At 39.8% G+C, this 20,103-nt stretch overlaps 1 protein-coding gene across 2 annotated transcripts; it reads right to left on the bottom strand.

Annotated features, from left to right (window-relative positions):
- Positions 1-1,933: 1,933 nt before the first annotated feature.
- On the bottom strand, positions 1,934-20,008 carry Socs4 (suppressor of cytokine signaling 4). 2 transcript variants are annotated; one of them, XM_050162379.1, is made up of 3 exons: positions 19,793-20,008; positions 7,128-8,556; positions 1,934-4,412 (listed from the first exon to the last, which is right to left on the bottom strand). In XM_050162379.1, the coding sequence occupies exon 2, from the start codon at positions 8,461-8,463 to the stop codon at positions 7,156-7,158; it is 1,308 nt and encodes a 435-aa protein (XP_050018336.1). In that variant the 5' UTR covers positions 8,464-8,556; positions 19,793-20,008; the 3' UTR covers positions 1,934-4,412; positions 7,128-7,155. The 2 variants fall into 2 exon arrangements, with proteins under 2 accessions (XP_050018336.1, XP_050018335.1); XM_050162378.1 differs by lacking the exon at positions 1,934-4,412 and having other exon boundaries at positions 5,103-8,556; positions 19,793-20,007.
- Positions 20,009-20,103: the final 95 nt, after the last annotated feature.

Below are 20,103 nucleotides of genomic sequence, written 5' to 3'. Positions count from 1 at the left end.
AGAAGGAAAGAGCACGTGTCTAGGGAGAGTGCTTTACTTAGTGGCTATAGCAGCTAGTGTTACATCTTGGCTGTTTCTGCTGACATATTCTGTTAGGTCCCTCAGAGAAGACCAGTAAATGACTGGATAGTAACACTTGCCCACTCTATCAAAACTAACATCTTGTGGCAATAGATTAAAAACCTTTCAGAACGTTTTAAGAGGCCACTAGCATCTCCCAGTACAAAAGCTGAGTATGTCATCAGATAGCATCTTAGACCTATAGAAAAACTTGGTCTTGGATGTAACCGTCTCTCAAGTGTATCCACCAGTGTATTTTAAACTTGCCTTGATTTATGACTTTCTCTGTTCTGTAAAACTATAACTTTGTGATGCTGGTTCCCTTGGAACATGGAACTTCAGGTAACCTAAATCTGTGTTTTGGGGCTACCATCCCTCAAAAACGGCTCCAGCATGAGTCATCTCTTAAGTCTTAAATTGAAAACACTGGTTCTTAACCTGTGGGTTGCAATCACTTTGGTGAGGGGGGGGGAGGGATGACCCTTTCACAGGGTTCTATATCAGATATTTACAATTCATAACAGCAGCAAAATTATAGTTATGAAGTAGCAATGACAGTAATTTTATGGTTGGGGGGTCACCACAGCATGAAGTGGGTTGCAGCATTACTGGCTTCTGTTTCTTGTGGATTCAAAACTAGTATACCAGAAAGCAACGTATCTGTAATTTTTAAGTTTTTCCTTTCCAGACTTCTTTTGATTTGAATATATATCAGGTCCCAATGAAACCCGGGACAAGTCTCACTCAGAACTTGTGGTTCTTCCCAGTCCTTCTCATCCTGCCTCCTACCCTAAACCTCTCCAGCCCAGTGGCTGGGCTTCCCTTCCCCCAGCCTCTGGTACCTATATAACTCCTGCCATTTTGACTAAATACTCTCTTGGTCTCCTGCTCTTGGCCGTTTGGTCCTCGGTTCTTCTCTTGGTCCATTCCCCATGGTCCAGTTCAGTTTGTGTTGTGGAATAATCTTTTTATATACTGTGGAAATGTGTTTTGCCGAGGAGTTGAATGGACAGTAGCTGGACGGGAGAAGGAAAGGCGGAGCTTCTGAGCAGAGAAAAGATGAATCTAGGTGTGTGTGGGGAGCAGCATATGCAGGAGAGGTGAAAGCCATGAGCTATGTGGCAGCACGTCGATGAACAGGAATGGGTTAAGTTAGAAGAGCTGGGTACAAACAAGCCTAAGCTAAGGCCAAGCTCTCATAATAAGTTTCTGTGCCATGATTTGGGGGCTGGCAGTTCAAGAAAGTCTGCTACAAGTCTGGACCCTTCCAGATGCCTCTGGAAATTCTCACCTTCGTATCTACAGTAAAACCCCTTCCATCAACCAGGAACTAGGAATGATCATGTCCTCTTTTTCATTCAAAGGTAGAAATGCTTTTGAAATCAATTTTAAAAAGTGGAAATGTGGCTCAGTCGGTTAAGTGCTTGCTGTCCAAGCCTGGCAATCTGAGTTTGACCCCTGGAATGAAGAAGGTAAAGGTAGAGATAAGTAACTCCATAAATTATCCTTTGACTTCGGCCCTCCCACTCCCTGCCTTCCAGGTCCCAATAATAACAAAGAGCTGAAAAATAAAACCACAAGGCTAGGGCCAAGGTTTTGGATTAGCAGGTAAAGGTGATTGCCAGAAAATCCTGACCACTTGAATAGGATCACTTAAACCCATGTGAAACCCTAGATGCTGTGGCCAGCAGCTGTAACTCCAGCACTCCCCTGGTGAGGCTGGATGCAAATAAGGAGAGACCCTGTCTCAAAGTCAAACCACAAGAGAACCAGCCTGCAAAAAGTTGTGCTCTGACCCTCCTAAGTGTATCAAGGTACGCTCCTGAATTTAACACACAACACACATCTTAAAAAAAAAAAAAAAAAAAAAAAACAAGAACAACACTTTTGGATTTTATATATGAAGATTTAATTAAGCAAAATTTTATTTAGATTAAAAATTTTAAACTCACACACAAATGTTTGTCAAGATTAGAAAGTGGAGCTAGTATGGGTCATACATCATGACTGACAACATAGCTTTATTAAATCATTAGGCTCTGTATATTCAAGTATATATAGTTCATACTTGGCTAATACAAAACTGATCAGAGTTTTACACCATGGCTCAAGTCTGAAAGCTTAGATTTGATTTATAGCCATGGCAAAAATTATCTTTATTCCTGCAAATGTAATCAAATAAGGCGAACATCCGTTTACACAGACCTTATGAAAGGCAGGAGGAAATTGCAATCATCTAAATGTAGAGTTTGAACCATAGACCCAAATTGTTCTGTTATTTCCACTGTCAGATCAAGTCAAGAAGACCTATTACAGATTCAGTGAATGATTTTTGTATGCTCCACAAAGGTGCTATTTTGAGAACTGATCATTCTCGATTAGTACTGAATAGCTACTTGCAATTATTTTCAACTATGCTCCAAGGGACACCTCTTACTGAATGAACGTTCAGGAAACCAAGGGATAGGACCATTACCTACATTTCACAGGACAGTAAGACAAAAGAGGACTTAGGATTGACTAATCCCTTCACAACTATAACTAGAAACACTATCTCAGGGTTAGTTTTGTCACAGGCCCTTTCCTTTGGATAACTATTACTTTTTTTCTTTCCTTTCCTTTCCTTTCCTTTCCTTTCCTTTTCTTTCCTTTCTCTTTTTCTTTTCTTTCCTTTTTTGTTGAGTCAGGCTCTCACAAGGTAGCCCTGGCCTGGAACTCACAGAGATCCACCTGCCTCTGCCTCCCAAATGCTGGGACTGAAGAAGGTGGGCACCACCACACCTGGCTAAATGAGCTTTTTTTTAAAAATTTTTTTTATCATTGTTTTGTTTTCAGAATTGTCTTATAATTAAGTCTATAGTTTGTGAAATTTGCCCTGCCAAAATAAAAATATGCTTGTCTCCTGGATTCTGATTATAGTTAAAAGTGACAAATACTTTTAATGAAAGAGAGTAAGAGATCTCAAAACATCTGTCTCACAGGAAAGAAGTGCTCTGCTATGTGGATCTATAAAACGACCAAACTCCAGAGACAGGAAGTTGATAATTTGATTTAGCTTAATGGCTTTAGCTCATGAATAAATGATAAAGGCTTATGTGTTTTTCTTATAAAAAGATGATGAGTCTTATTTGCACATTTGTTCTACGTTTTAAAGGATTTCTAATCACTAAAACATTCTTTATCTTCTTTGTAATAAGTCAAAACATTAAGTGAAAGCCACTCTTTGACCACAGTTCACCATTAGCTGAAAGTCAGCAAAGAATACAGGCTTGTTCACCAAATCAATAAATCTAGCCACAGGCTGACTAAAAGCTTCCTCTAATATTCCTATCCGGTCCTCTTTAAATTAATATTCTCGCCATATAATTATTTAGGCCAATAACATGGTTATGTATCAGAAAGATCACATATAAACATATAACTCTTCATGGAAAAACACCCAGGGAAACTAAAAAGAATGCATTCAGCATTATTGCAGGAATCACAGCATGACTCAAGATGTAGTTTAAACAACGAGCAGATGGGTCTGTCCTGAAAAGCCTCAAGAGAGATGGAAAAGTCAAGTTCACCTTCTGGTTGTGCAAGATGATTCCCAAGGTAGTGGCGTCTGGTCCAGAGAGCTATTAGTGAGAAAGTAGTTCCCTTTCACTGGCAAGGCGTTTCCCTGAGATAATGCCTACATTTTTAATTTTAATATTTTGTTGTTTCTTTTAGTTCCATCTTCTCTCACAAATAAACTACACATTTCCACCATACCGACTGCCTTTCTTTCTTTTTCCTTTTTGTTTTAAGGCGGTCTCACTATGTAGCCTGGCTGGCCTGGAACTCACTATGTCGACCAGGTTGTTACTCAGCTCTCAGGGACCTGCCTGCCTCTGTCTCCTGAGTGCTGGGATCAAAGGTGTGCGCATCAAGTCCTGCACTGGACACTTTTTCGGCTATAACTGACACTATTCGAATGTTTCAAAAGTCAAGTTAAGAGTTACATTTCCATTTAATTTAGACTTCTTTGGGTACTTCATAAAATTTATTCATTTTTAGCTATTTAAGTCGTAAATACATTTTAACCTTTGTCATGAGTTAGTTTCTAAGTTCTGCTGTTCTTTACAAACACGGGAAAGTGGGTCATTTCTCTAGACCCCGGCTCCCTGTTTTTCTTGTCACTCTTCTTTCCTTCACAGGAGACAGTTCTCAAGTCCTTCCGTGTCTCTGCTGTCCAGTTTCTTTTCGTTGTAGTGCCAAAGGAAACACAAAACATTTCAGAGAACAGGAGTCTCTCCTGTCCTCAATTAATACACACTTCAAAGCTACACATATGGCAGTATTTTGAAAATATTGACAGCTGTTAATACCTTGAAATTGAAAAGAATAGAAGTCAGAGAAAATATATCATAAGCAATCAGTCTGAAGTATATTAAAAGATAATCAAATCTTGACTTTCATATAAACACTAATTTTACCACTATAAAAGACATGATTATATTTTACTTTTCTTTATAAAACTACCTTTTAACAGAATAAGCTAGTCATCCCTTAGATAGTTCTGTACTGATAAAAAGTTACTTTTAGAAGAAAAATATTAAAAATAATTGTTTCACAGCAACAGGTCTACAAATTCTGATAAGGAGCTGTGAGCGTGAGTGGAGTCTTCCCACACTATAGATTCTGATAAGGAGCTGTGAGCGTGAGTGGAGTCTTCCCACACTATAGATTCTGCCACCAGAGAAGGAGACTTAGGAAATGCTACACCAGTTAGTAAGAGGAGCATCATCTCAGCAACTACAAAAGTGCCATAGCAAAGGTGAGGTAGTCGGAGACTCCACTTCTAGGAAGGGCAGCATCTTTAGAGGGTATGCAGTCACCCCACAAGTGTCCACAGCCTGAGGCTCATTACATCTGTAAGAGGCATGTCTTGAGTGGCTACCTCTCATAGATCCAGACCATCTTTAGACCGCTAAGGAAAAAAATTCTAGAAGAGAATGGTAACAGATTTCCCACACATGAATTTTGTAATGGTTGAAAAATTTGAAGCTATTAGGTTGGGTTTTTTTTGGGGGGGGGGTATTGAAACAGGGTCTCACTCTGTAGCCTAGGTTGTTCCAGAACACATGGGAATCCTCCTGCCTCAGTCTTCCAAGTTCTGGGAATACAGGGATGAACTACCATGACCAATAAAACAATACCGAAGAATGTTTTCTTTACATTAACAGTCCTTCAAGATCAGAAAAAGTTTCTTTAACATATTATACAACAAGAATTAAGGAAAAAAAATTTTTTGAGACAAATTCTCCCCATACAGCTCTAACTGGCTTACATTTGCAGCAATATTCATCCCTCTGGTTCTTAAGTGCTGGGATTAGAGGTGGTATACCAGCAAGAAACATTTGTTCTGACTTGGAATTTAGGAGTCAATGTTCTTTCAATACAGCCTGAAGCAAGTTTTCTAATCCAGCAGAACTAGCATCAAAAAAATCAATTACTAGCCAGGCGAAGTCATGCATATCTTTAATCCCAGTGCTTGTGAGGCAGAGGCTGGAGGATCTCTGTGAGTTCAAGGGCAGCCTGGTCTATGCAACAAGCTACAGGTCAGCCAGGGCTACACAGAGAAGCTCTATTTTAAACAAACAAAAATAAAATAATCTACACAACAACAAAAACCAAAACATTTAAAAAAGCAACAACAAAAAAAAAAAAAGAGAAAGGAAATAAGGAACTGGAAAGCAAGAAAAAGAAACCTGTAAAACTCAGGCTGTCAGTCCCCAATCGGAGGTCAGCCTAGGCTAATGGAGAGATACTGTCACTCTCACTCAGACACACACACACACACACACACACACACACACACACACACACGAAATAAATAACACAGTATTCCAACAGCCTACCACAAGGACCTCTGGGCGATCTGTGTAGGTCTGTCACCAAGTAGATAAATAGGGCACAGACTGCTTGTCTTTCTTACTGGTTACTTCAGGCCAGTGATGGTCCTAAAATGCTGTGCTGCCCTTACGATAGTAAATGTGAAATATTATTTTGCCCTCCTGTCCAGTACGTTATGTCGTGAAGCTATTGCCATGTCTTCCCCCTTTTGAAGCCACGTAAAATACATGTTAGGTCTGAAGACAGAAATCATTATTTAGGTTGTGAAGACCAAAATGAATATTAAACTTCCTAAATATTGAACCATGTTTTTTGCTTGCATTTGTACTTAAGGTCAGTTTCAAATAATGAGAAACTATTCAGGTCTCTTTGTTACTGGTGGATATGGGAGCTGTTTAGAAACGGTATTTCCCATAGGAACCAGAGTTCCTAGGAAAGAGCTAAGTAGATGTGACAGCCCACAAATTAATACAGAAAAACTCTAGCTGCCTTGGCAACTCCAAGTTTCTAATAATGCTATTTTATTTGTAAAGCTTCCGTAAGAAAGGAACACAAGCTACATTATATCAGTCACCTCTTCCAGGCTGAGTGGCTGCTGTGTTTGGATTTATTGATGATCCTGCTGATGAAGTGCAGAACAAATGCACTTCTAGAACATAACATTCTCTCTTTCCATTGGCCAAATTAAAAAACAAACAACCTGTTCTAGGTAGTATTTAAAAAGGAGACACATTAAGTTTCATCTTAAACCATTTTGTTGCCTACCACTCCTATTTGCCATTACATTGTCATGGACGGACTACAACATTCATCTTTACTGAGGAATTTTAAAATCAAAGTGGGAAAGGTAACTATTCTGTCATACAAGAATACCGATAGCATAGATTAGCAAAGCATTTCACATGCAGGGAAGAGCAGAAGATTATTTTAAAAAAAAAAATCACAATATTTAAATGCATTTGCAATGCCTTGAAATTTCAATATGCCCAGACCATATGTAAATTAAGGAGAAAATATACAATTTACACAGTAAAAAAAAAACTCGCTTAAAAATATATAACAAGTGTATCATAAGAAAATAAACTAATCTGGAATTAAAATTTAGGGTAGTTTTATTTTGGATTCTAACTGCCTTTGTAGAAAAATTCAAAGAGGCATAAGAAAAATAAGAATAAATGAAAATCCACCTGCAAGTCCACACTCCTAGCCTTTCCGTCAGTGCTGCTCGGGCACACCAATCCTGAGTAACCTAACTTTGGACTTGTAATGGTATTCCTTCAGATACAGTTTCATAGGAGAAGGAATTGGAAGGGCATCGATGCCATCGTAAGTTGTACAATTACAAATAACTGTTCTGCAGATATGCTGCAAGGAGAAGGGGAAAGTCCGGATTAGCGGAGTGGATAAGAGTGGTTCAAAGAACATACAGGCACTTGGGTCCTTATAATGCTCTAGGAGCCCGGTAATGTCAGGAGAATGGAAGACACATGGATCGTGGGCATCGAAGCTAAAGTTGTGATTCCACTGTTCAATTCTAGCATGAAGAGAACGACTATAGCGTCTAAAACTAACGGAGAATAGGTAATCTTCCTGTGCTGAGTCTCGAAGTAAAAAGGTGCCCTCTGGCTTTCCTTCCAGCAGAGCTTCGGCCGCGTATTTGTCCATAACGCCCCAGTAGCACGGGTTGTTGCTGATCTGAAGGAGGTCTGGTACAAGGCAGTGAACGTATTCCAGCTGGGGGTGGTGCTTGGGAGGTGCCTCCAACTGTAGGATTTCGTCATCCATTTCCCACCTGGGCTTGTTTCTTTTTCTGGAGCTTGTGCACAGTGTTATGATCTCATCTTCTGAATCCATATCACTATCTTCTATGCTGTCATTTGTGACCAAGTTCATCAAAGAGCCAGTTATGTGACCATCTCTACACGAAGCACTGTTGGTAGTTATGACACAAGGCTGAACACTAGTATGTGAAAAACAGGGCATGTCTTCTTCCATGTTTCTTCGTTTTAGCTGAGCACCCCTCAGTTTACTCCCAGGTAAGTCTGTGCTCACCCATTCATCTGATTTTGGACTTACAGGACCAGTATGTCGTTTAATAAAATGCCACCTAAAGGCTAAATCTGATGGAGGTGGGAACGGGCACTTGTCTAGCATGAGCTCACCGATATGAATTTTCCTTTTAGACGGAAGCCCTGTAGAGTGCCGACCACTACAGTTCTTTATTGGAAAACACTGCCCCACAGCATCCTGCAGCTTCTGTTTAAGGGACCGGCCTAAAAATCTATGCCCACAGGAATTGTCTAAGTCCAAGTCAATGGGCGAGCAGCTGTCCCTTTCTTGGCTCCTTCGAGGAGCTCTGGCTTTCTCTTCAGGATCTATGGTCTCCCACTCAGAACAGCTCTCTGTCTTTCCGGACCAGGACAGCTTCCTTCCACTCCACACATAGCCATCCTTTCGGTCAGCGCTTCTACTGCGGCCTGTTTTAGGCCGGACATCTACGTTTTTACTATTGTTTTCAGCCATTTTAAACAAATTACTTACAACTCCCAGTGTTATAAATACCGCATTTTTAGCTTTTCTGACAGGAAGATTCTTCTGGGTGCTTTCTGGATGAATCTAAGAAAGAAAGAAGGAAGTCATTAGTAACCTGCTCACCTATTGGACACAAGGTGAAAGCAGTCAGTATGAAGGAGGGATGCATACTGCCAGGCAGCCCCAGGTGTCCTGTGCCCACGTTAATGCATTGCTCCACCACATTGGGATATATTTCCTCATACCAAGGAGGCAACATAATGGATTCCTTTCTCATAGCGGAATTTCAGTATGTCCTCTCTCAGCCATAATAATGCTTGGATAGGAATAGTTCACAGTTTTGCAGTATACCTGTGCTTATTTATCCGTCCCCTATTTTTCTTTTACTGGTTTCCTGAGACAAAGTCTTGCAATGTAGCCTTGGCCGACCGGAAAGCTCTGTACGGCCCAGGCTGGCCTTAACCTTACAGCATTCCCTCTTCCCCCAATTGTATGCTAGAATTAAAGTCATGTGTCATCACATCTGACTTTCAGTTTCTTTTTCTTATTTCACAACACAATTTATTTCTCATAAATTCTGTGTGAGAAGAGATAGTTACAAATCTATGAGCTAGTAGTTAGAACTAATAACCTGTATTATTTCTTGTCTTGTTTCCATTTCTACTGATTAAAATATCAACAATTTCAAGTTGAAAGTTTTTAGAATCTATTAAGTAAACAATTACCACGGAGCAATAGGAATGCCAAGTACATACTTCTAAATGAGTTTTGTCTAGTAATTCCAGTAAGTAGTGATATCATTATCAGACTTTGCAGTTTTTAGAGGTATTCTCTTCATACATTCTTTTTAAAAAAAGATTTATTCATTATGTATACAGGGTTTTGCCTGCAAGCCAGAAGAGGGCACCAGATCTCATTATAGATGGTTGGTTGTGAGCCACCATGTGGATGCTGGGAATTGAACTCAAGACTTCTGGAAGAGCAGTCAGCGCTCTTAACCAGTGAGCCATCTCTCCAGATCTACTCTAACATTCTTGATCATTTGAAAACAAGCAGGTAAATTTCATTGGCTACACATACTAGAATTCTTAATGAATTTATGCAAGTATTTCTAAAACATGTTTTTAGTCATTTTGAATTGTGTGCCATGAGCATGCAGGTACCCGAGGACGCTGGAGAGTATCAGGTCTCCTGAAACTGCAGCCATAGGTGGTTGTGAGCCTGCTGGGAACCAAATGTAGGTCTGCTGCAAAACCAATAAATCCTCTTAACTTCTGGGCATCTCTCCAGCCTACCTAAGTGTTTGTAAGTGAAGCAAAAGTTAAGCCAGGAATTGAGAGGCAGGGTCCTATTTTTCTAAATATTTTCACCTGAAAGCTGGACTTTGTATCAAAAAATCAGTCACACAACATGCTAATTATGACTAAGTTTCTTAATTTCAGAATATTAAAAACCGCAACAATCAAGTGGTTTGGTTAGAGACTAATACATTTAGAAATAAAATCCTAATTGTTCCTAACTTTCCAAGCAACACCATACCACGTGCTGTCTTTATCTTCAACAGTATTTTCCCCCTCAGAACAGAGGGATGAGTTTCCATAGTCAACGAGTGTGCTAAATAGTACATCATTCTAAAACCTTAGACTCCTAGAAGTAATGAAGATAGTTTGAGGACTCCTTAATGTAAAATCTGAAATGCTCCAAAAGTGTCAAACTTTTAAAGGGTCAGCATGGTGTCACCAGTGGAAGATTCTACACTTGACTACGTGGTGGGCTGCAGGCAAAACACAGGCAAATTAAAAATGCGTGTAAAATTACTATCAGGCTATGTGAATAAGATATACATAAAACCTGAATGAATGGTTTTAGACTTGGGCTCTTCCACGAGATCTCATTACATATATGTAAAAATTCCAAAATCTGGGAAAATAAACAACATTTAAAAATGCTTCTGGTGCTGGAGAGATGGCTCAGAGGTTAAGAGCATTGCCTGCTCTACCAAAGGTCCTGAGTTCAATTCCCAGCAACCACATGGTGACTCACAACCATCTATAATGGGGTCTAGTGCCCTCTTCTGGCCAGCAGGCATACACACAGACAGAATATTGTATACATAATAAATAAATATTTAAAAAAATAAATAAAAAATAAAAATGCTTATGGTCCCAAGAATATCAGATAAAAGAAACTGAAGTAACCCCGAGAAGGAAAGCTTTACAAAAGACTACAGATAAAAATGGTTCTCAACACCACTGGGAAATAAAGGTAACTTTCTTACTTTGAAGGAAAATGAGCCAAAGCATTAGAGAGAGGAGAAAATAAACCCTTCTATTTATCAACAATCTTACTTGAATCATGGATAGGATATTTTCTAAAAGTGGGATGTAAGTCTAAACCAGAAAGACACGCAGTCACGAGAGGGGACTCTGGGAACAGACAGAAGGACAGATGTCTCCTGACACACAGTACAGACAATGCCAAGGTCAAAGATCAATGCTTTGTTCCTGATTGGAAAGCTCTACCACTGCACTACACCCCCAGCTCTCTTGTACTATGCAGCCCAGGTGGGATCCACCTCTCAATCCCCCTGCCTCCCGAATGCTAAGATTATAGGATCATTGTAGACTAAGGAACCCTAATTTTATAATTAGTGATTTTTGTTATATCAATGTGTGGACCAGAGTATCATGTAATTGTTACAGTTTTCAAAAAAGAAAAAAAATTTACCTTGCATTGTCTGTTTTCCTAAAAATTAAAATGTATGAAATTGATTATACGGCTGACAAAGCTTTCATAACTCACTGTCATCTGTAACCTTGATGCTACCCTGCAGGGGAAAGCGGGAGTCCTAACATGCTGGAGTCAGGCCTGCCCGCTCCATGTCTATTCACTTAGTGTAGTGCACTGCATGTGTCTATGACAAGGGGATGGTTTTTTGAACTGTAATATTTGAAGTAAAAGAATCTTTGTTATATTGAGATATGACTATGAAAATTTTGTTAAACTCCAGGGTTACAAGTTATCTCAAGAAACAGTATTTATAAATTAGTTGAGCTTTGGGGGCTGGTGAGACAGCACAGTGGTTAAGGGCACTTGCTACTCTTCCAGATGACGAGAATCAGGCAGCAAGCTCATCAGGTGGCTCACAACTGCCTCACCTCTGGCTCCAGGGTATCTGATGCCCTCACCTCTGGCTCCAGGGCATCTGACGCCCTCTTCTTGCATCTGTGTCTCTCTCACACATATACACAAATAAAAGTTTAAAATATTTTTAAAATAAGTAAGTTAAATTTTTAAGAAGAATCCAAATCAAATTTTCTTCTTTCATAAAATAGCAAGTATTTTAATTTCACTTTTGCTGAGCTAACAAGTGACTCTCCAAAACTACTCAGCAGATTTTTAATAGTTTACTCCATAGCATAGGTAACCTCTTAACAATTACTAGAAAAGCCCTTTGCTGCAGTAAAATCATATTGGAAAAAAGACGGTGAGATGCCCAGATCATGTTGTATTCAGAATGTCCTCCACTGTATAGAAAGAATAACAATCCATCATGTGACCTGTGCATGGTGACACAAATGTAGGGACAGGAGGATCAGGACTTGAAGCTTATCTTTGGGTACATAGTGAATTTGAAGCCAGCCAGTGCTGCATAAGAACCTGTCTTAAACAGTCAAACCAAACAATCCATGTTAAAACAATAGCAACAAAAAACCCTCTTGTATCTTCCCACTTAAAGACCTGGGAGGGATTTTTCTAATATTGTTCACAAGTCTCAATAGACTTGTGGTGCTTGGGATCAAACCTAGGTTTCACATATGCTCTTTTAATGAAGTACATCTCTAGCACTCCAAATTCATTAAAAATTATTTATTTTTGAGTACAGTTTCACTATATAGCTTTGGCTAGCCTGGAACTCACTATTCAGATCAAGTTAGTCTTGAACTCTCAGAGATCTGCCTGCCTCTGCCTACCAAATGATAGAATTAAAGTTGTGTGTTACTATGCCTGGCTCCAAATTCTTAAAAATATAAAAACTCAATCATACTGTTTTCAATAAAACTAACATGGCTTCTGGGGTCGTTTGAGTAAGAATGCCCCCCATGGCTCCTATATTTAAATGCCAAATCAACAAAGAGTGGCATTATTTAAAAGGATTAGGAGGAATGGCCTTGATGGAGGAAGCGTGTCACTGGGGACAGGCGTTGAGGGCTCAAAAGTCCAAGCCACGTCCCAGTGTCTCTCTTCCTGCAGCCAGCAGATCCAGATGTAGAACTCAGCTATCTGTCCAGCACCGTGTCTGCTTACATGCCACCATGCTTCCTGCCAAGATGGACTAAACATCTAAACTGTAAGCCAGCCCCCAATTAAATGCTTTCTTTTTTAGGAGTTGCTGTGGTCATGGCGTCTGTTCACAGCAATGGAACACTGACTAACACAGCTCCAAATAGCCAGTCATTAGCTCTTGAAAATTTCCTCTCTTGTCATGATTATTACTCTTTACAAGGCTGGGGTTAGAACCCAGGCTCCATGCATGCTGGATAAGTGCTCTACCCCAAGCTGATCTTTGGAATTTACCCAGCTTTGTCTAGAGAAAGAGGAGTTACGGAATGGCTGGGTGGCTCTACGGCAGTTCAGACAGGGCTGTGGAGAAACTCCCCTCCCTCTTCCTTTTTCAAGAAGAGAAAAGCCTCATTCGGGAGAAGCTGCTTTGGCTCTTGATCCAGTACTATTTTTTATGAATGGAGCCATGTGACCCACAGCCTTGGGAAATGAACAGTGACAGTTTTTCTTTCTTAATAAGCAAGAGGCAAATGTTTAAAAACAAGTTTGTGTAAGCGTTACTTTAAGAAAGCAAGTTTCCAGATTCACCTGGCATGACATGATGTAAAAATCAATGTCCACATGCTAACTTCACTAATGAGAAAGATGGAACTAATATTTCTATTGAGTAAGGCTAGGAAAGTAATTTTAACTCAAGAGTTTTATAGGAAATAAAAGTTAATCACAGGGTTAAACATCTGGAAAACGAATTTGTAGTCTTTATATTGCTGGATAATAGAGTATATTTTATATCTGTGAATGTACATTATTCATTGAACTACTTATGCCTACAATCCTGACATACATTTAAGGCTAGAATTCTAATTTCTAATACTAACCAAAAGTAAGTTTGATGATCCAAAGAGTAATTCAACATACTATCTAATTCACAAATGCATTATAACCATGACAGCAATTCAGTCCTATGATCTTTCCTGCAAGTTTTGTGACTGCAAGTTTCCCCACAGCACCCACCCCAGTCCCCAGAGCATTCAGATTAGAGCTTGATATTTAAGTTGGATGCTAAATAAACATTTAGGCTTCACAAGTTGGCTAGTGGACAACAGAGGAATTCCTCGGAATAGTAGATCAAAAAAATGAAAACGGGTTGTATATGAGAAAAAAAATTTTGAGATTAAAAAGTTATTCTTTAATTATCCTTTCCCTAGTAATTTTTTTTGTTCTAGAAAAAAATTGTATTTATTTTCTAGTAAGTATTTAAAAGCATATCCTTTAAAGAGTTAGCCAGTCAGGACTCACAAAGCTGAACTGGATGACAATTAAAAAACAAGCAAATAAACAAAAAGGAAAAGCCCAAATAAATCATTATCTTAATACTATTACTTTCATTTGCCATTTCCCTCACTTCCTTCTTCTTCCTTTCTGATCATGGCTTGGTCATGCTAGACTCTTTAATCTATATTGCACTAAACAAAAGCCCTAAAATTCTGTGTGGGAGGAGTCAGTACAGTACTTTATTAGACTGCATGTGAGCACTGTTAATGTATATTTACAAAATGCTCAGATAGACTTTTTAACCTTCTTACTACAAATGTTAACTTATAGGGATCATTTCATTATGTCTACATCCATCAAAATCATATCGTACTCCATAAATAACATGAAATTACTATTTGTCAAAATAAAAGAATACAAATACTTATTCTGGGGGAAAAAGGTGGGACCCTTTGTCAAACAAGTTTGAGAAGTGCTTGCTGGCAGACTACACCCCCATAAACAAAGTTCTTCAAAGGCCCTTCAGTAAAGAAATCTGCTTAAGGCACAGATTTCTGCACTGACCACAAATCACTGATCACAGAATTTGGGAAACATTAAAATGAATGTATACTCCATGAGCTTATGAACCAAAGATAAAGAGATATATCTAAATATTTATCAACTGAAGCCAGCTACTCTATATAAAGGGCAAGCAGAGAACTAATGGCTGGAGTCCATGGATGCAGGCAAGCCCAGGGAATAAATAGTTTAGCAACCTGGGACTTTTCTTGGGTTTGTGTTACACACCCCTATCTTCTAATAATGTGCTTGGTAGTTTGGGCCCCCTTATCGTCAGAGCTATGAACATACCCTTCTCTGAACAATGCACCTACAACCTGCTAGCAATACAGGGCCCCCACCAGCATCAAGCTACGCTTACAACCTTTTTCAGTCAGCTATGCAGGTGTCTCTTCCCATATGGACCAAGGAACAGTTTTTATCCAAATATATTCACAATACTTCCTAGTCCTGATCCAGTGTAAACTGACTTTAGGTACATGTGCAGTAAAGAAAAAGCTGTGTTAATTTTTAGAGAACCCCTATTTACTATCTAATTATGCCTGTGCATAACTGGATGTGCATATGATTAAAGTCAGATGCATTATGGGAAGAAACATGTATCGTAGAAAAATGATTATATGACCTAATCTATCAATCAAAATAGGAAACCATCCTCATCGTGCCCCCTTTTAACAAAAATCCCCTTTTCTCTTGAACCCATAGAAAAAAACCCCAAATGATAACGGTGGCTCTTGAGTACCTTGGTTCATGAAGCCCACTGCTTCCTAACAATGCATCTTTTATATTGCTTTGTTTAAGTAAAGTTTCCTTGCTACTTTTGCAAATATATGGGAGCTTCTATTTCAATTCCTTGAAGAAGGGGCCAAGAATGAGGACTCTGGCCCTCAGCCCCTGACCACCACACAAAACCTGGCCTCCCCGAAGTGGAAAGAAGAACAACAGAATCTTAGAAACCAGAATATTTAAGATATCTTATTAAAACACTTTATGGAATAAATTGATGTATTTTCCTCCAATTTGTAATTTCCAATTATAAAACGGTGTGTATTGACTAACATATGGAACATTCAATAAGCTTCAGAACAGAAAGGAGCTACAGATCCCGGGTAGAGAACTGGACTAGCATGCATCAGGCTCCATGTTCAATCTCCAACACTGCAAAGCTCCAGAAAGTATAACTCTAACTTGGTTTTCTCACTTGTAAATCAGGACACATCTTTACACGGTTGTCATTAACGTACATGAAAGCAACATTCAAAGAGATTAACAAAAATAAGGATAACTGAGAACTTTTCTAAAAATGAAAGATGAAAAAGTGGCAAAATTGAAGGTAAAAAAGGAAGGAGAGGCACCAATAGATATGTATTTAAGGCTAGAAACTGCCCAAAAATATATCACGAAAAGCTGAGCATATACTAGACACTGTGGCATGTGTTTGAAATGCTAGCACCGTTGTGATAGGAGCGGCGGGGCTGCGTCCCCAGCACCCCGGCCGCCTGGCTAGCTTATGCCCCGAAATAACAACACACAAATTGTATTCTTTTAAACACTGCCTGACCCATTAGTTCCAGCCTCTTATTGGCTAGCTCTTACATATTGTTCTAACCCATTTCTAATATTCTGTGTAGCCCACGAGGTGGCTTACTAGGGAAGATCTTAACCTGCATCTGTCTGGAGTGGGAGAACCATGGCGACTCCCTGACTCAGCTTCTTTCTCCCAGCATTCTGTTCTGTTTACTCCACCCACCTAAGGGTTGGCCTATCAAGGGGCCTAGGCAGTTTCTTTATTAATAAGAAATCACTCCCACATCATAGCACTTGGGAGGTGAATGCAAGAATAGCAGGAGTTCAAGATCAGCTGAGCTATGCAAGAGCCTGACATCACAAAACAAAACACCAAATAAATAAATCTGAGATTGAAAAAGCTCCAGTATTTCTAAAATATCATAATTATATGTACATACATAAAGCACATTACTATTTAATTAAACATGCTCCTTTACACAGCTGCTGCTTCTTTCTTCTCCTCTGCTTCTTCTTAAGATTTACTCATGTGTCTGTGACTGAGTACAGGCATGTGTGTGGAGGTACCCCCAGAAGCCAGAAGAGGGTTTCAGATCTTCTGGATCTGTGTGTGGCAACCATGTTCCAGTGGATGGTCCTATACTCATAATTATATGAGTAACGCATTAGGCAATGGTAGGTTATTTTTTTAAAATATTTATTTATTTATTATGTATACAATATTCTGTCTGTGTGTATATCTGCAGGCCAGAAGAGGGCACCAGACCTCATTACAGATGGTTGTGAGCCACCATGTGGTTGCTGGGAATTGAACTCAGGACCTTTGGAAGAGCAGGCAATGCCCTTAACCACTGAGCCATTTCTCCAGCCCCCCCCCAATGGTAGGTTATTAAAGTGGGTCAAGGACACCAAGTTGAAAGAGGGTGGGGAAGTAGGGGTGGATTTGGGAGGAGTTGGGGGAACACTGAGGTGGTGGTGAATATGAGATCAAAGTATAATGTGTGAAATTCTCAAAGAATAAAATTATATTAAAAATTTATCTGTCTTGCTATGAGAAAAATCAATCTAGTACTGCCAAGGTATTATAAGAATCAAATACCTGCTGTTTTCAGCTAGAGGAAGTAGGTGGCTAAAAGCAGAGGGACTTTGACTATATTCTCTTTTATATCTTATTGGGTTTCTACAAGTATTATTTATTCCCAGAATAAATGTTATTAACATTCATTCATAATACATTTAGAGAGATGAAAAAAATTTTGTTTTTTTTCTCTAATATTTAGTTCTCAGCTATTGTCATCTCTTCCAGCCTCATCTTCCATAGTAATGATGATTTTTATATTAATTAAGTATTCTATTGGGAGGCAGAGGCAGGCAGATCTTTGTGAGTTCGAGGCCAGCCTGGTCTACAAGAACTAGTTCCAGGTCAGGCTACAAAGATACAGAGAAACCCTGTCTAGAAAAACAAAAACAAAAAAAAAAGTATTCTATTAAAAAGAAATTTTAGGGGCTGGACTGGAGAGATGGTTCAGTAGCTATAAATACTGGTTGTGCTTGGAAGGGACCCAAATTCAGATCCCAGAACCCATATCTTGCAGCTCACAATTGCCTGTTGCTCTCCAGGGGACTTGATGCTCTCTCTCTCCCATACACACACACACACACACACACACACACACACACACACACACACAAGCACATCTCCCCCCACATTTTACAATTAAAAATAAAATCTTAAAAAATCTTATGTAGGCAATTCTGCTACTGTCTGTTGGATAACTGTGTAGGATTATATAACATTATTTATATAGATATTACCTTTGGTATATATCTATGTTCTCTCATCCTATTGCCCTTGAGATCAACACTATTTGTGAACCTCAGGATATTAAAATGGTCACAGTAGGGCAAACTAACCTTCAGTGAAACTGGATCTCCAATCTTGGCATTGTTTTCAGCGAGTTCATTCAGATACCCACTCAAATGAGATATGCACTGGTAATAAATAATTCATTTGGGAAATTTTGGTACTCATATCAGAATTATAGGTACACTGATTTATTTTTTTAAGTTATGATTTTTAGATAGCCTGACGATTTTGCAATCCAGTACTTTAGTTATGCAAATTTCATTACTGCATTATATTCTGTACATATTGCTTGAAGATCTACTGTCCTCAATCTGCCATGAACCTGCTGAAGGTAGGATTCAGTTTTGGAGGCATCTGGCATGTGAAGGTTTTACAGGCTAATCCCCACTTTAAAGAAAACCACTAAATACCTAAAGTGCCTAACTAATAAATAACGTGAGGTCTTAACAGTTTTAGACCTCCATGAGTAATTAACTTCTCTGCCCTTCCATAATTTGATGGAACTAAGTATCAAATCCATCCTGGAGGTGAGAAATCTGACATTCAGGAAAGACACACTCACACTCAAGGCCATACAATAGGTTAGAGATAAAATTAAAAACTAGAGCTGTCTAATCCTCAGGCTTAAGCTTATTCATCCTTGTGAGAGCAGCAAAGGAAATATTGTCTTAACCTGTGAATAATGGCTTGATTGCTGGGGCAGAGAGAATGGGCAGGTATGCTGACACCGTTCACAGTTTTAAATCAAACGGTATTACAGATACTATAAAGCATTTACAACTATAACTCTTGCTCCTCTTTGCAGTTTTCTGAGTGTTGAGGTCTGAATAGCATTACTCGAAATCCCACTCTGATACAGACAATATCTAAATGAGCATCAGCTCAACTTGAATCTCACACTATACCTAACAATTTTTAGTGCCCGGTTACTTGGGCAAAAGAATTATAAATTGGTCCATCTAAAAACTGAATAATTTCAAAATAAAACTAAGTTACTCAGAAACCACCATCTCAGATACCTGCATTCTTGTGGTACAACTGGTACAATTGGGATTTTCAAAAGAATCTCAGGTTCTTTTTGAGCCAACCACTCTTTCTTTTTATGCCTATACAAACCTGGGTGTCTACTTGGAACCCTAATTTTTACAAAATGTTACCAGAGCAAGAATATCACGGCGTGAATTAACTAAGCTTGTAAATTTTCGGAATGAATCCGGACCGAAGAACCGGGAAATATACTGCTACAACGGAAAAATGTCTCAGGTGATAAAAGTAAGTGATTGAAACTGTATGGTGGGTACCACAAAAACTCTGAGAAATTCCGTAAGATAAATCTTAATCCCCCTCCCCACAAAATCATAGTTTTCAACAGAGACCAATTTACTAACATGGAGACCATGAAGAAACAAGAAAAGCATAAACTTGACGGGCTCAAGACCTTACTTAGCACAGGATGCGTTATGGGCTGCAAGGATGAAAAGAAGCGTCCAACAATATAAATGAGAAGTCTCTTTCAGATCTAAATGCACTGTAGTAAACTTTGGGTGAGAACTAAATAGGAAATCCGAGTTAGCTCTCTTAAGCATTATTTAGCTAGATTTACAAGAAACAAGAACGACTCCATCCTTCATCACGACAGAGATGACAAAGTGAGGGCACGAAGAATAAGGCTCGACAAGGTCCGTTTCTAACCCTGCCCCGGGGAGCTCGATCGGTTCGAGGAGCCGAATGTGGTTGCCTGGGAGGAGAGCCTGGAAGGGTGGGCGCCAGACCCCAGCCCTCACGGCCACCCTCCCCGCCTCTCACCTCTCCGGGCGCAGCTTCACTGGGGCTGTCCGAGCAACTGCCGCCATCACCATCGCCATCACTGGGCACTCGCTCAAGCGCGGAAGGCAGGCCCGGCCACTCCCGCACCTCACGCAGCTCCCGCGAGGCGGATGCTCTCTGTCAGCCCCCGCCCCGCTCAGTCAGCCCGGCGTCCGACTCGCCTCTGTCTCCGCCTGCTCTCCGGGGACCGCCACCACTTCCGGGTTCAGCACCGCCCTAGCCACCGCTCTTGGCTTTGCGGCGCCGCGCCGCTGACGCCAGCATCCGGCGACCTCAGCCGGGACCTGCGC

Source organism: Alexandromys fortis, unplaced genomic scaffold (assembly GCF_014885135.2).
Source record: "Alexandromys fortis isolate MF-2015 unplaced genomic scaffold, M_Fortis_MF-2015_v1.1 scaffold_130, whole genome shotgun sequence".
In the NCBI taxonomy this organism is placed as follows: Eukaryota; Metazoa; Chordata; class Mammalia; order Rodentia; family Cricetidae; genus Alexandromys; species Alexandromys fortis.
The sequence above is the reverse complement of the archived record's forward strand: the minus strand, read 5'-3'. Positions and strand labels throughout refer to the sequence as shown.

What these genes read in the sequence shown, in the direction of transcription:
- Socs4 (XM_050162379.1), bottom strand. Translation starts at nt 8,463, where the DNA reads ATGGCTGAAAACAATAGTAAAAACGTAGATGTCCGGCCTAAAACAGGC.